General features: G+C 36.8%; 1 protein-coding gene across 2 annotated transcripts; it reads right to left on the bottom strand.

Annotated features, from left to right (window-relative positions):
• Positions 1 to 8,299: 8,299 nt before the first annotated feature.
• On the bottom strand, positions 8,300 to 17,619 carry LOC136251720 (uncharacterized). 2 transcript variants are annotated; one of them, XM_066044151.1, is made up of 5 exons: positions 17,509 to 17,619; positions 11,313 to 11,383; positions 11,025 to 11,251; positions 10,167 to 10,322; positions 8,300 to 8,582 (listed from the first exon to the last, which is right to left on the bottom strand). In XM_066044151.1, exons 2-5 carry the CDS (start codon positions 11,380 to 11,382, stop codon positions 8,421 to 8,423), a joined length of 615 nt encoding a protein of 204 aa, XP_065900223.1. In that variant the 5' UTR covers position 11,383; positions 17,509 to 17,619; the 3' UTR covers positions 8,300 to 8,420. The 2 variants fall into 2 exon arrangements, with proteins under 2 accessions (XP_065900223.1, XP_065900222.1); XM_066044150.1 differs by having other exon boundaries at positions 17,497 to 17,618.

Raw genomic sequence — 17,619 nt, 5'->3', positions numbered from 1 at the left:
TTTCAAAATATTTTTGTTCAAATTCTCGAGTCGTCCCAACACAATATTTATGCTGAATCTAAATTTTTACTGTACATTTCCTATGGGGAAGCATATTAAAGCTACGTACGTACCCTTTCCTGAACTTGTAATGGAGCCAAATCACACGTGTCTGTTGTTGATACCTTTAATCATCTGGTTGTTAATTCTCTTCAGAAAAATCTACTTTTCATTTTTAGCAAACTCTGACTGCTAACTATTATAAAGAAAGGACGTGGGCATGGACACTAGCAGGAGCCATACACTCCTTATCATTTGCCATTTCAATTGATTGACTGATTGATTCCAAACAGCTCCAATAAGCCGAGGAATTCTACTGCGACATAACTAAATTGCGTTCCCCCACAAGTTCAAACGGCAGCACGGTGCATACAACATAATGTGGCCAAGGCGTCTCAGGGACTCATCTTGTCCTCAGTATAATTATGTAGTCGAGCGTCCTTCCCAGCGTGAAATCAGAATCAATCAATTCTGCTTGTAAGGCCACTAAACTGATGCTGCTTTAAACCTTGTAATCAATTAACACTACAAGTAGGTGGTTCGGAACATACTAGTCACATGTATGGGGGCAGATATATGCGAACATTGCCCCGGGGGGGAGGTGGCAATATGACCTAGATAGCCATTGTAATCTAATAGCAAAAATCACTCTTCAACATTGTACAACTTTTGCAGAAAGATTGCTAGCTACATGCCTACAACAGCATAGCTATTATTTTATTTTACAGGAGGCGTGCCAGAGTGCCCGGAAAGATTATACAATAAAGGCTCCCTTTAATAACTTCACCAAAGAGTTTTTGCTTTATATTAATGATACCACACTATTAAACACTGCACTAGGAAGCTAGAAGGCTGTACAGTATTTTACATTGTTTTGTGTGTGTGAAACATGCAAGTAGCTAGCTAAGGACTAATGTGACCTATACTTTTGATCTCATAGACTTAGGAGGGGAGTACCCCTTTTTGCCAAGACCATGGCAACTTCTTGGCACTGAAAGATGAAACTAGCTATAGCTATTCAGTACACAAACAGGAAATTGCATCCTGCAATATAGTTATTATACCTGTACTATAGCCATGTGTGAATGGAGTATTGTTTGAGTCTCCTGTCAAATGGTGGCACCAAATATGGGGTAAACAGGATGATTGCGGTATTAGTAATGACAAAACAACTTAAGCGTAGGATTAGCTTGTACTCTGTAAAAGAAAAATCAACAATATTGTGGAGCCGGATAAGGAAATTGCACATTTGAACATCAGTGGCATAGCCACACTTTTTGCCATGCCAGGGCATCAGGCGGGCAAGCCATTCAACCATGCAACACACATACACATGCCCATCTTCATATGGACATCAGCACAACATTTTAAAAATGTGTATGCATCACTATGTATACCTACACTACTGTATGCAAGATGACTAATGTACTGTAACCTTACTCTAAGTGAACACTAGCTAGCTATTAGCCTCCTTATTCCTTACACCTCGTCGTAATACTAGACTAGGAAGAATCCTGAATTAAAGCACAAGGCGCTTTTCGTGTTGTATCACGTGATGACCATGCCCTGCCAATGCCACTGACTTTTCCACCTAGAAACAAAAAAAGGAAACAATTGCTAACTGAATAAGTACTCCATACCATTTAAACTATCTCTAAGTAGTATCTACACGGCTAGGTGGGTGCTAATGCCGAGTTTTCACCACACTGATAGTTACACATCTTAATCCAAATGATAACTGTCCGTCCCACTATACTGGAAGAGTTAATACCACTTCTTGTCCTTCACTCCTTGCAAGGACTCCTTGTCACCAATGCTGCACGGTTTTTTTTTATAATCACGTGATCTCACTTCTATTTATTGTCTCCTATTATTTGTACACAATCGACTTACTCGTAGAGAAAATCCCTTGGATAACCCCATCTCTGTCCATCAACTATATAGTTGGAAAGAAAACATTGGCAAAAATAACACGGTTAGTATTGTGTAAGTATGTACAAAAGCTAACTTTAATCCAGCCCACATCTTTAATTGCTCTGAGTAGCTGTTGAACACCTGCAGGCATCATGTGATATGGTACACCATAACTGCATGATGTAAAGCAGTTTTGAGACTTGGTTAAAGCTGGGCATTGAAGCTAGTATATATAGTTTTTAGTGAAGTGAAAAACATAAGTTTGATCACCAGGATTTACAGTTTATACCTGTTGTTCTTATGGTATATACAATTCTAGGAAAATACTTTGTAATAATTGTTATCCTTAGTGTGAGCTGATGAGCAACATGTTGTGTAGCGGTTCTAAATTACCAAACTAGCGAGTACATGATGTATATGCCACTGCTTTATGATAGAAAGCAAATTTATGTATTAAGCCTGAGCCACCCAATATGTATGTATGTATGCTATACCTATTCTGGAACAGCCAAAAAACATTTACCCTCTTTCGCGTCAGTATTCCATTCTTGATTTTGTGTCTCATAATGTACTACATGTAATTTGCTAACATCAACCATTTTAACTCAATCATGCGTGACTCTTAGCTACATATATTTAACAGCCATGTAAAATTCTGCAGTAGTGTGTAGTGTGTACAGAGTGTAAGTGCACTCCCCTCAAGGCTTGCGTCGATTATGCCAGCATAATTTTTGGCATACGAAGAGGGGAGGAAAAGCATAAATGGCATAATGCTGGCATAATAGAGCATAATTAGGAGCATAATGGGCAAATTTCCGCCACAATAAATATAACTTCTGCTATAACAGTCACAAAGTCAAGGGCTAACCTGTTTTAGATGGTGAAATGATTCCTGACATAGAGTAGAATAATGCACTACTACAAGCTTACACCGCTGGACGAAATGAATGCTTTTCGTTGTGGGTTTCAGTTTTATAGGTCATATGCAGTCACGTGCCAACTAGCACTAAGCCACGACAAAGCGGTTTAGCTGAGAGGCATATTTACAACGTGTATCATTGTCTGATTTTGAATAAAACGAATGTGATAATTATGATGATTATGATTATTGGAAGCTCGATTGGAACTGAGATGCTCTGATGAGTGATGATATTTTTAAAGGTTAGTGTAAGTCAAATAGCTAGTGAATGTCTGGGCATTGAAAATAGTCAGATCTGGTGTTAATAGGAAAATATTTCAAAAAGATCGAGATTCTCTAATAGAACAGTCATTACATGCAACAGAGAGAATGAGAACCATTTAAGTGTTTATCCCCAGGAGACTAATATGTTTTGGAATGGTGCTGCAAATACAAGTTACATAATATACTGAGCAGTTGCTGTCCTTGAAATACCAACTGCTACAACTCAGAAGATCAATCAGAAACAATGCATAATTAATAATATTATATTTGACCGGGCCTGCAAATATAGGGAATGTGGGCAAAAATTACACCCCACCAAATAATATATCATATTTCAGTAATGGGATAAAATATTTTCATTCTGTAACTTGTATCTTATAGCCAAAGAAATGTTTAAAAAGTGGTGAAAATTTCATGGCCATGAAGTAATGGAGTACAAAGTTACGGCACACCACAGTTTGAAAATGTAGGCAATTTTTATGTGCCCACATGCCCTATTTTTGCAGGCCCGGTCACAAATTTATTATTTGCATGCAAAACTACAAAGGTATTAGACAATGAAAGGTGTATATAGCTTCTGAGGGATTATATAGACGTGCCCCCAGAATCCTGCTCTAATATGCCTATGAACTCTGAAATACATGACACTTCTCCATTTACATAAAGAACATTCCTAAATACATAGAAAAACACAAAATAAAAGCATAATGCATTTCTGAAAAGCATAAAAACAAGCATAATAGGGAGAAAATTGGGAAAATCATAATAGGCAAATTTTGGAGAATAATAGACTCGAGCCTACTCCCCTCAACTTTACACTACTAACACAGTACACACTAGAGTCATTCACAATGTTTTAACATGCCAATATTAATGATGTTCAAATAAGAGGTAGAGACAGCATGTTCTTCCTTCTCCACACTCAAATCAAAGAAACAATATCAAAAGTTACAGTAATAGAACAGTCATGTAAATACTCTCAGAACAATTATCTCATGCAACATAGATAATTTATGTTATTAATCTTTCAAGTAGGCCTGAGCCTTATTATGCTGGCATAATTTGAAGAATAATGGGTGGTTAGAATAATCAAAAGCTGTCGGGTATATTACAAGAATTATTGGCCAAGGATATCCTTGAGGACTCAAGGGGTACAAATTCTAATGAAAGATTCTTATTCATATGAAACTCAGTAAATACATGTATATTTACAGCTAAGCAGTTGTTTTGATTGATGCATTTCATCAATGACAGCTGTAAAACTTTTATCTTTAGTTGATATCACATACTGTATAATAAATAAATACACATAAACAGCAAGAATTTGGCAAATTTGAAAGCATAATAGGCTCAGGCTACTGTGCATGTGATCCATTTAATTACTAGGAGACTATGAGTAATATGTTAAAATCAAGTCCATGTCTTGCAAGAGAATTAAAAACACAATTTAAGTAACAAATTAAGTCATAAGTATTTGTCGCATACTACATGAGCGATACCAGATTTAATTTCATAACATTGGATGTGTTATGTGTATTTTAATGCGGATCTGAAGTGCCGTACACTGTGTTGATGAAGTCGAAAGTTTTTATAAAGAACAGTGGCTGATAATGACTGGCTGTCCTACAACACACATTACTGCAGCATGCAGGGTCATACTACTCATAGAAATCATTGATCCAGTCATTTTTAATGAATATCATGCATTCACTCAGAAAGTATTGACACTCTATAGACATCTGTGTACAAAATCCATATCTATAGCTTCTGGGGGCTCCACCCAGATTATATTTAATAGTTATACCATGGCCATGTGTGGCCCGAGGGTGCGGGGATATATATCAGGCAAATCCCGAGTGGTCATGGTATAAGTAGTATATACCACTCTGGTATGCTCACCTAATAGGTGAAGGAAGACAAACCTGCATTCACCACTACAGAGGTTTGCAAACATCGATTGTGAGTTTAAATTGTGGGCACAAAAAAGAAATGATTGTGGGTTTCACTGGTTGTAGTGATACCATTTTAAACCAAATAACCACTTTGTGGATGAATAAATTAACCTAAGGTACTAAAATAAACACTTAGACATATAGGTCGTGAATGTTTTTGGCATCTTTTCATGCAATTGAAATGTACTCTGTAGAAAAACAATCCCCACATTGCAAAAAATGATTATTTAGTGATGCTTAGTAACTGAACTATGCAATGCTGACTCCTTTTGCTTCACAACAATGTCCCTAACTAAACCAGCATGTTTAACTCAAACCCACAATGCAAAACTTTAAGCATCTCTATAAATAATCAAAGGGAACTGATGCTTTGTAGCTGCCTCAGCATCAAAGGTAGTTGTGGTCAGGGCTATATCATGATATTGCCCTAACCACAGGGCGATATCGCCCTGGTCAGGGCAATATGTTATTGTTATTAACACTTTACAGTGACCAGCACTGAAGGTCTGACAGCAACATGTGCTGCAGCCTTAGGATTACCTAACCTAATTGCAAGGACTTAGACTTAGTGACTTATAGCTGAAAATGTGATATATAACCCTGTGGTTTCCTTTGATCTGGGGTGTCAAAGTGGTATATTACTACCTGGTGCACCTCCTTTCTGGGTACACTATAGACTGTATTCCAAATGACGTCACAAAATAAAATGGCTGTGGCTATTTGGGGTATTCTAACAATTTCGAGTGAGAGTTCCAATGGGGCTTTAAAAGATTCAAATCACTATTCAATCCTGGAAGAAGATATTGACCTAAAAGTAACAGGTACAGTTATAAGGGTATAAAATCTATTCTCTAATGCTGGGTTAGACAAAGTTTAGAAGAAATACTATTGTTTCTTTGCTGTAATAACTAAACCTGGTAGTTTCGCCTCAATATCTTGTTTGTTAGCCTCAATATCAACCTCAATTGCCATTGGTCATAATACTCGAAAATATAAGAGTCCCCCCAAATAGAAAATTCGTATGATGTCATTTGGAATATGGTCTATTGCTTTCCTGAAGTCTGGTTTAAATGAACCCAACAAGCATGCAAACCACTAGGGAATGAATTACCATAATTTTGGTAAACCATCGTTTTCCACACAGTGACTTGTTTGTAGCTGAACTCTCTACAGGGCGCATGACTTATTTATATATTGGTCAATTTTCCATTTTATAGCTCAATTGAGGCATTGTGTGCTTATCTATCTTGTGTCAAAATAGATATACTATCAAATACATTACAAACCAAGTTTTACAGTAATACATTGAGTTTTGTGAGTGATTAAGTGGAGCAAGTGGTGACAAATCACTTTTGTTGACGAATGCTTTAATTTCTACCACCTAAAATACATAAAGAGATTTCTGACAGTTGATCAAGTAGAGGCGTAGCCAGACTTTGGTGATGCCAGGGCCTAGCTGTAAGCTGAAGACCAAAAAACAAGTAACTACCTGCTGACACATGTGACAATAACTGCCCTCCCACCAACTAGCTATATGTCCTTATTTATAACTACACATACGTAGCTCGATACATTGCTTCTCTGAATACTGTGACTACTCCATTAGCATATGTATCTTGATCTTGACTGCTCTATTAAAGTATTGATGCTCAGTCCTGGGCCTGGGTGGTCCAGGTCCCTCTGGAGTCAAGTACTCTTTGTACTTTTCTGTAATTAAATGGCATGTATATATCATTGTCTCAAAACTTAGATTAACCATTCCAGAACCTGAAAAAAACACCCAATTTGTAAGTTTATTGGTGCCTCACACATGTGAAATTACTAGCTACTGGTGTGATATAATCGTCCATATCTCCTAGCTAAAAGAAGGTATGGGTGTGAAACTTCACAGCAAGAATTTAATAGTCGCTTTACCCAAATGTGCAGAAATATTATATTTTAAGACAATTGCTAAAATTTTCAATCGAGTTTTTCTACAAATTTTGCCATGTGAGGAAAAGGATGGTTTTCCAAAATAATTATGGTCACTCGGCTAATGTGTGAATTAAATGATCAACTTATTGCAATTCGTGTATGGTCATTTCAGTTAACCTTTTGTGAATAATTAAAATGTTTAGGTAGCGAGTATAGTTTTGTACTACATGAAGATGAAAAATTCAAAAGCCGTAGGATTCAACCATATAAGAATGATTGTGTTGGCTATACTGAGCAGTGTTGTTACATGATCAGTGGTAATGGACTCCCGATGTTTTAAAATTTATATTGTTGCCTATAAGACAAGCCACACTTGATATGCGTACACTCAGTAAGATAATAAAGCTGTGATTCTCAAATACCAACTTCAAAGGCCAAAACATAATTCTGTTTTGGTAGTACATTACAGTGACAAAAATTACATGCATGGCATCAGTGGTTACACAAACGCAACATACGAGTGTAACTACTATACACACAGTATGTATCATATCAACACTATAATTATATAGAAAATCAACAGATATACATATACAAGTACTTTAACAAGAAACTTTACTTCACAGCCATGTAGAAAATATGTGCATTGCTGCTATAAAATTGGGTTAGTGTAAATACACTACAAGATACCAAACCAAGACTTAAGGAAAGTTTAATTAGAGCATGTATTGTAAACAGTATAGAATCATGCACCAATACTTTAAATGAAAACTATTTTTTCCAAGAATTTAATATTACATACAGTTTTTAAGGGATATAAAATCTGACTTGTTCTAAAGTAAGTTGACTACTCAATTAGAGTGTCTCAATCTACAAACATTGACAAATAAATGTGGTGAGGGAGTTCCACTGCCTACAGTATAATTATGTCAATGGACATTACATACAATTAAATATGACGTACAGGCCTTTGATTGTGTCTATATCCAGTTCCAGCAGTCCAACAGTTATCAATTATGCAGTTTTATTCTTAAAATTATTGGGATTGATAGCAGTTACAACATAATCTGGAGTATTCTAAGGGTCAATCACACAATTCAAAAAAGTTTATATTTCTTAGTTGCAAATGTGCAAATGGTTAAAAGTCATGTCGGTAAGTTTTTGTTCAGGATAAAGGAAGAAAAATTTACATCACTAAAGTATGTGACAATTAAATCACCTTGTATTCATAGCTTCTGAGTACAAGGAATGGAGACCAAGCTGTCGTAGTCTTGACTCATGTTAGCAAGTTCTGGAACTAATCTAGTGCAGTTATTCTATTTATGAAACTGTGACATCTTACAAAAAAATTATGTAATTCTGTATACACAGTTTACTGTAAAAATGATACAAAATACATGCACAATGGATTGTTAGCTTTAAACACAGTAAAAAATAAAACATATGTCACCACCATTCACTGCCTGTATTACAATCACTGCAGTCAGAGGGACTCCAACAACCACACTAATTGCTATTGTTATGATTGCTCCAATCATCAGTGCATTTGGGTCTTCATCTCTACTGATGGTACGTAGTGCCTGTAGAGAGAAATAATTTATGTGCGTGTGTGTCTGGGCATGCGCATGCATGTGTATGTGCGTGCATGCGTATGTGTGTGTGTGTATTTACAGTAATATTGATATAGGTTATGAGATTCGATACGATATCAGTGTTGGAAAAATTATTGTAATGTGGATAATTTTTCGGTTTATTGCACATCACTAGTGTGTATTATACAATGTATTTAATAATAGGTGATGAGTGCATCTTTGTGTAATTTGGTGACACAGGCTACAACTGGCCATGTATAGAAACTGACCTGCATGATACAGCAGGTACTGGTACTAGTACATATATAATGTATACATACGTTTGATCAAACAGGTGCAAAGCACATTAATAACAGTTTAGAAGGAATTAATCAAAGGACCATACATTATAACAACAGTACTTTCCCCAGCATAATAAAGTACAGCAGTAAAACTTTTGATTTGCTGCGAAAATTAAAGTTGATTATTTAATTATATTCATTCTTTTTACCACATCAAATAATTGTGAGTAGAGCAGTGCTATACTGGAAGCCCCTGAACAGGTTCACCTATTCCATATACAAGGTTCACTTCCCCTATTACAGTAAATACAATTTTGCAATTGAATTATTAATCTTTTAGTATAGGATATATCCACTGATGGCATTAGTTTGCATTCAACTACAGATATACCAATCTATTTTCAGCTGTAATATGTCATCATTTTACTGGCATACAGGGTGTAGCACTCCACCTATAGCTATTGTGATTTTTTATGTTAGAATATCTGACATACACATAGGGACAAGAGTTCAAAAAACCCATAAAACTTGAAATGATCAGCTTTTCAGCAATGTTTTTGGTTAACTTAAAAGGTGAAAATTTCAACTACATAGTATAAATAAACCAGCCTGTCTAAAGTACATATATTGACCTCCAGTTAATCACACTCAATGTACTTTAATTATATGCCACAGGAATCTGTGTATGCATAAAATCACACAACATGTACTAATTTACAACACTGGATCAAAGGTTGGAGGTTTTAGTTCCTCCAAAGCCATTGACATCAAACCAGCTGATTCTTTGTAGCAGCTATTATACGTTTGACCTACATTTGATGTTTCATTGTATTATGTTGCACTAAAGCCCGTACTGTTGCAGCAAAGTTTGAGACCATGTACAACATTATACATTAATCAGTCATGGTAATAATCACTGACCAGATGTATAATATAAGCACAAAACCTATACCACCAAAACTTTGGTAGTTAAATTCCACCTTCATTCCTGTCCTAAATCAGATATTTGCTCTAATCAGGACATTACACAAACAGCAGTACAATAACATAGTAAGCTAGGAGCATAGTCAGGGAGAAAGACAAGTTACCAGTATCGGGTTCTAAGTTTTATGTTGCTATAAATTGTTGTGCTGTACTGCATGTTGTTACTCACTCACTTTTGTGTTGCCAAACTTAATCGGTGTTTTAGGTTCCTGCTGAAACTTTAGTGAAGGGTGTTTCCTGAAATCATTTTAACCCCCCTCCCTATGCCCCTGCATGGTTACATGTAATGTATATGATACACACTTACATATCCAGTTAGGCAGCAGGATGTGATTGCCAGTGGCCAACATAATAGACACGTAAGGCAGGACCACACAAAGAGGAAAACAAGACATGCTCTCACATTAGTAGAATAATATGATGCTGTGGCATCAGTCTCCTGTTGTACACCACCTGTGGTTGGCTATTGAGAGGTAATATTTAAATGTATATATACAAGTACTTTTATACATGTATGTATAACTGTAATGCCTGTCTATATACTGTATACTGTGTAGATCTATATAGAAATACTACCGGTAGTAACTCATAAAGGGATCAAGCTTCATAAGGCTAGCAACCATTACTCATTTACCATGAAAAATGTTGTGGACTTTAAAGGAGGAATTGGTAAGCAACTTTCAGCTTGCAGGAGCTCTGCTATATGTAGTCAAACAGGAAAGTATACATACGTAGCTGTTTTAATCTATGTATACTAGTAGAGACAGTATTTTCTAAATAAAGACAATGGAATGTCTTTTTTTGGCCTGAGACATGGCCATAAAAGCAAGGTATAGACTTAGCAATAAAATCAGTGCAGTATATACATATGTGTAGCCATTTAGTTTTTATTTTTGTGGGAGTGACACCTTTACGTAAACCTGCCAAAGGTTAAAAATGTATATAATTGTTTCCATCATACTATTCCGTATATCACCTAGGTGATGAAATAAATAAAGTGTTGAAATATTGTCATACAATGTAACATAGCAGTATAAAAGTTAATAAAGAGTTTTTAGACTATAAATATTATCAACTACTGCATATATTATACAGTCACAGCTTGCACATTCAGCTAATCAATTTTAGTATGGGCATGTATGCTTAGATTATAAGACTTTAATACCTGGTTTGTAATGACAGCTTGCAATTGGTGGTTGCTACTGTTAACCTGAGGGTACTGGATATTCGTACCATGACTCGAACCATGAGAGTAAGTCGGAGCAGTTCTTGGTAGTTGATTATAAGACGGTGGTTGAACAGGTCGATAATTTGGCATGTCATCTATAACAGTGTTGAAATCAGAAGGATTAGATGAACCACCTTCAAAATCAGTGACTTGGCGCAACATGGCTGTATGGAAATTGCATGTGCAAGATAACACCAATAGTTTTCTTGATCATTGAAACCATACTTTGTTCACCATCTTCATTGTTTGCTTCATCAGCAGAAAGTAGTGGAATAGTCTCTGCAATATCAGTCATCCTAAATGTGGGGTTATAAGCTGCATATAGCAATACATGAGTGAAAATAATTAAGCAAGCTCATATTATTGCAGTTACTTCATGAAGACATGTAAAATGTTTCCAGCATTTTGAAGCTTACAGATTCAAAATTTACAATACAATTTATAGAGTATATACAGTATATGTATATACATATTTAGGCTGAACACATACTGTAGTAACTGTACTGCTACACAGAAAATATTGTTTTATAATTCTGTCAAATTGTAATTGCAATTAGCTGTATAGCTAGCTAATTGTTTAATGTACACATTCAGCAAGAACTTACAGAAATAACATTTTTTTACAAATCAAAAATCTGATAATAAATATATAGTAGCTCATGTAGGGTTCCATGACTGTCCTATTTTTTTACTATACACTGATATAGGCATAGCAACAGATTATGGCTAATCCCTATACCAATCCTACTATCACACCTCAAACTACTCAAGGAATGAGAACTCAAATCAGTGTGGATGCATCATCAATGTCTAGGTTATAATTATGTCAAAGGAACTGATCCAAGGGGAGTGGATGGGTGGCTAGCCACATGGCCTTGCAGTCACTCAGGCATGCAATATGTTATTGAAACTGATAATCACAAATAACACTCTTTCACTATTCACAAATTATTTATTAACGTGAACTAAATCTCTATACATTGCCAATCAGATTTCAATGTTACCCTGTCTATCACCATAATATCTGGCATGAATTCAGCCATACGTAGCTACTGCTATTCAGAAGAGAAAATAATTATGGGAGCTTACTTTTACTACGTATCATTATTGCCAGCAACTCACCCTAGGACTGTGGCATAATGTGACTGCACCAATTTTAAAGTTGGCTATTTAATAGCAAGTGGTGAAAACATAATTATACTGTACAGTGTAATAGGCATCCAGCCCAATTTTTAAATTTTGGGAAAATGGATATTTATATGCTCAATAGATGAGTATTGATTGTTGATATAAATTATACTTTTGTTGGGTCAGAATTGGTTACTTTGGCATATACCTTGCTTTAAACTGAAAAAGGCACATTTTTTTTCTCTGGGGCTTCCCATACAGTTTGAATTGGGAAGCCATCTAGCAACCTGAAACTGCAGTTACTTCTAGCTGCATGTAATGAGAGTAGTTTCAAAGTTTATTGGATCTCAGCAATCTTTGTCTCAGCAATCTTTGTATGCATCGTGGTAAGCAAATATGTTTCACCTACTGCACACTTGTCAATAAAATAGTCTGTTGCTAGCTACCCATCTATCTCATTCGAGTTAGTAAAAAAAGTTAATATTTATATAGCAATTTATAAAGGTAAACAACAAGGTGTCACAATGATGGCTAGGTGGAGTTGTGGTTTCAATAACACCATTGTTACGCTGACTTTGAATTGGTTTATTGTGTTTGAGTTGGTGACACAACCATCACAAAATATAGTTGTTGAGCTGAAAATCGCCAATTCAATCAATAGCTACGTAACTACTTTAAAGTATAAGCATTAGTGAATGCCATCCATCTGACAGTACATTTTTTGAAATTTCTACAAGGCTTTGAAAGATTGCAAAATGAAACAAAACTTGCTTATGTACTGTAGATGCAACACACATGATAAAATTAACATTTCCACTATATGATCAGCATATGGACAATCAGCATATGGACAACCACCATAATGATTTTCACCCCTATCTGAGGAGCTTGAATGATGATGCAATCCATCCAAAGTTAAACAAAGAATGTGCTCCAGTTGTTATTCTGTGCCAGGCTTTTGGGAGAATTTTTTATTTTAAAAAATCTTGGATGTTGGAATACCTAATGTGTTTATGATTTTGGACAACTGGAGCACATTCTTCAATGTGCTCTTACACAGCTTTTTGTCTGGCTTGTTTCCAACAAATTAGAGTTAAGTGTTCCAAGCCACATGTATGGTTATTTAATGTCACCAGAACACTGTACTTATCATTTGATAATGTCACCAGAACACTGCACTTATCATTTGATAATGTTGCATTAAGGCAAGTTTCTACTGGAAAATATCTGGAGGTGCATATTGACCAGTATTTAACTTGGAATTGAGTACGTTTTATGGAGAGTTCATGGCAATTTGTACTCTATCAATCACCTCAAACCACTTACCTCTAGATTTTATATCTGGCACACATTTAGTCAACAATTGGTTACTGTGATGTTGTGTGGGTTCCCACTAATAGTGGCCATCTGAAAAGACTAAAAAGAGTTCACTCACATTGTATATCGTCAATTGACACCACTTGTTCTTCTGAGTTTAAACTTACTTTAGCTGAGCGTCACAAGCTGTGAAGGGTGCAATACTCACCATCTATATGTTCCCGGTGTACATTTGAACTTTGGAAAGAGAAGTTTGTATTATTGTGGCACAGCCATTTGGAACAGCCTTCCACCTTATTAACTGGAGTAGGATTACTTTAGTTTTAAAATGAATTATTTAGCCATGTTTCAATTTGTAATATGTATGTATGTATGCATGCTTTTTTTTTGCTCAGGGCACAGCTGAAAACAGCTTTGGTGATATTGTCTCCCTGTTGAAATAACTTTTCAAAGAAAAAAAGCTAAAGTAATCATGTTCTTCCTACGGGACATGTGATTAGTAGATGATAGTTATTCAACGGAGCAAACCCTAAACTATCATCTCCTATACATACAACATTGGAATGTGCAGTATGTACTATATGTAGCTATTATGCACAGGTGTACTACAGTATAGCATGTAAGCCACAGTGTTTAAAAACTCCAGATCATCCTATACTCAACTGACTGGGATTACCAAATACAATGGTACCTCATACAACTGAGTGCACAACTAGATGCACAAGAGCTATTAGCTACTCATAAGCTTATTGATTACTTGCACACTGTACAAGCTAGACAATAACACTGTCAGCTCTTTCCTACCTCTACCAGCTAAGACAACTCTCAACTTCAATAAAATCTGGGCAAGGGTGCCTGCAAGTCAGTGCAAGGGGGTGGCATACAGGCACTCACTGTAGGTAGATCTGTGACCGCGATCAAAAGAAAACCATCAATTATGAAATGATGAAAGTACATAAATTACAGAAAGTATGATAGTTCTCGGTCACATACGACCAAGTGTATGATCCTAAGGAAGAACCTGCGTGGGCATGGCAAGGGTATGAATATAAAAATAAAATAAAAAGGAGCTATATAAATTAGTTAATACTAGTCACATCCAGCCACTCTTTATTATTCCTAGCCAAAAATACCCTCTCAGAGGCTAGAATACTTTGGTAGGCAGCATCATCTAAACATTTCCTTACAAAAGATTTGGGGATAGTTATGGTAGGGTTGGAACATTTGATGAAATTAAAGTAGTTTCCAATGGAGGCTGGTTGGTAATGGCCAAGTGTTGAAATTTCGAGTTTCATAATAACTGGAGATATTTAATCTGTCACATTCTGCCAATAATTGTAAATATTCAACTTTTGATTGCTTTCTATTCTGTGCTGGTTCTAAATGATGGACAGAATCTAGTGGACAGGTCAATTCCAACATAGCAACAGAATGGACTTGTGAATTGTACACAACAACATCAGGGCGAGATGGAGTTATCAGAATTGAAGTTGGAATGGTAGCTTGAGGTGCTTCACAGGCCCGGTGGTTATGCAAGTCAGCAAACACTTGAATAGATGGGCAGTCAGCAAAATCCTTAGTAAGCATAGAGGCTAGAGCAGAGAGCACCTGGTTATGATGATAAGTGTAATGCTGCTGATTTAATGCAACAGGGCAACCATTCAAGACATGTGCTATCGTGGGTCTTGAGGACTCACATAATAAACATTTTGCATCACATTGTATTGACCACCTCCACAGATTTATGGCAGTGGGGAGTGTATCAGAAGCGGCACGTAAGAGAAATGGTAGTTGGCCAGGATGAAACCCAGCCAGTAGCCTATTCCAAGTCTTGCAGGGGCTTTCCAATTCAGCAGAGCTACCAAACTTGGATTGGACAGTGAGTGTTTGCAAGTAATTTTCACATTGAGATTTATTGTACTGTGTAAGTTGAGTTTTAGCTTTTAAATACAGGGAACGAGCAGATGGTAAAACAGATAGCTGCTTCCGTGCATTGGCCAGATGGAGTATTCATTTCCGTTAATCTGCAAAGCAACATTCCCAAGGTGTAGCTGTAGGCCTAACTCCTGAAGACTAGGGTCAGAAGTAGCACTGACATAGGACAGCAGACTGAGCTTTTCCTCCCTGGATACATGAGTAATACTGGGACAACAAACCCCTGTGCAGTATAGTATAACTCTAGAAGTACTATGGGGAAACTTAAGCCATTTCTTGAGGAAACAAGTGGCAATGGACTCTAACCTTGAAATAGTCCAGCTTGAAACTGCATCTACAAACAAATGGAATCGCAGTATTGAGATGACATAGTTCCTGTAAATCCAGAGTTTATATTCACCACGTATAGGAAGTAAGTCGGTTGCAGTTAGCAAATCAGTCAAACACTTACCTGCAGCCTTCTTGGTTGCACATAAGGACACATCAATAAGCTTTCCAAAAATTAGGCAGTGATTGATTGTGTTGATCCCTTGGACAAAGGTATCCCTTGAAGTAAGAGTTTGGAGCCATCAAACAAAAATGAGATACATTTTGAGGACTTGAAACATAGATCAATATCCGCAGCTCTAATATCCAATGATTGCAGCACAGATTTGTAAACATCAATATCACTTGAGAGCGAGGCAACATCGTCAGCATATCCCTTGAGAGAATGTTCCTTTGAATCGACAAACTTTAGAGAAAGTTTTCAATCAGGTTTAGTAGAGAAGAGATCTCTATCAATGGGCACAAACTTCCTAGCTCTCTTAGAACAGGATTTCCATTCAATTTCACAAAGGGAAACAACTACTGAAATAAGGAATTTGTCTTGCAGTTGGTCATCATAAACAATCTTACAGGACTTTTCCAAAAAAATATTCGTCTACACGTGTCCTGTACCACCCAGGAGGTTCATCACTGGCTTCAGTCCACTTCACATATGTGTAGGAGTCTAAAAGAGGGAGTTTCTCTGATCCCTCGATTGGAAGTTTAAAAAGTAGCCATACGGATGGTTTAATAATTCAGCTAATTTGAGTAAAGGGTTAAAGGCAAGTAGAAATATTACAGGGGATAAAGTATCCCCTTGGAAAACACCTCTCCTGAATGGTATTGGTTCTGTTTGCCAATTAATTCTTACTAGTTATGATGACTGATAGTCCTGAGTAGAAGGACTGAATAAAGGGCAGTGGCACTTTAATAGCATGTAACTTGTCAAAAATCAAGTGGTGTGACACAGATCCAAAAGCATCTCTAAGTGAAGAAATGTCGTCATCAGAGGCATCCTGCATAATTGCAGAGACAACATAAATATGTTCAAAAACACCTGGCAAGCCAGTAACAAATCCCTATTGGACACTAGGATTCAAAACATCGCTCTTAGGTATGCTTCAAGACGACGACTGATGATTTTTCTGGTGCAGCAGCTTCCCCACTACTGATGTGAGTGCAATTGAACGAAAGTTGGAGTCAACTGTTGTCGCCAGATTTGTATATCAGTTTAAGTCAAAGGTCAAGGCCACCAAATTCGTGCCAATTAAGTCAACGGTCAAAAATTTCCGACCCACAATCGAAAAGTACGAAATATCGTCGCTAGGTCACCGGTCAAACATTGAGAAAGGCTCTTAGTCACCATAGATAATAGACACCTATGTAGTCACAGATCAAAGCGAAATTTCAGCTGGTCAAGACTTTGACAGCGGTCGCAGATCTCACTACAATACATGATAGATCTACTTACTGACAGTGCCGCGTACCGGTACCTACGTGACACCATAGATTATCACCCACTTTAATTATAGCACCAGTAGCTACCACGGGGGGAGTAAACATGTTCAAAACACAACATACAATTACGTATACCTCGGACTCATGCGACTACACTGACTAACTTGCAAAAAAGCACATTACATGTAGGCAGGCATGGCGGTAGCTGAGCATCAGTATATAGCGTGCTCGCACGAAGAAAACTGACTAAATGATCTGAACTCACCTCAAGACTCACCTATAGGCACTCAATGGTCTGTCCTGGAATCATGCAGTCAATCAATCCTGCCACTAGTGTGCACCACATGTGTAGGGCGGGTCTGTCCCACGTGCACGGAAAGTTGTTGAT

The sequence above is a fragment of the Dysidea avara genome, chromosome 3 (assembly GCF_963678975.1).
Source record: "Dysidea avara chromosome 3, odDysAvar1.4, whole genome shotgun sequence".
Classification (NCBI taxonomy): Eukaryota; Metazoa; Porifera; class Demospongiae; order Dictyoceratida; family Dysideidae; genus Dysidea; species Dysidea avara.
Note: the sequence above shows the minus strand (reverse complement) of the source record. Positions and strands in the feature narration are given on the sequence as shown.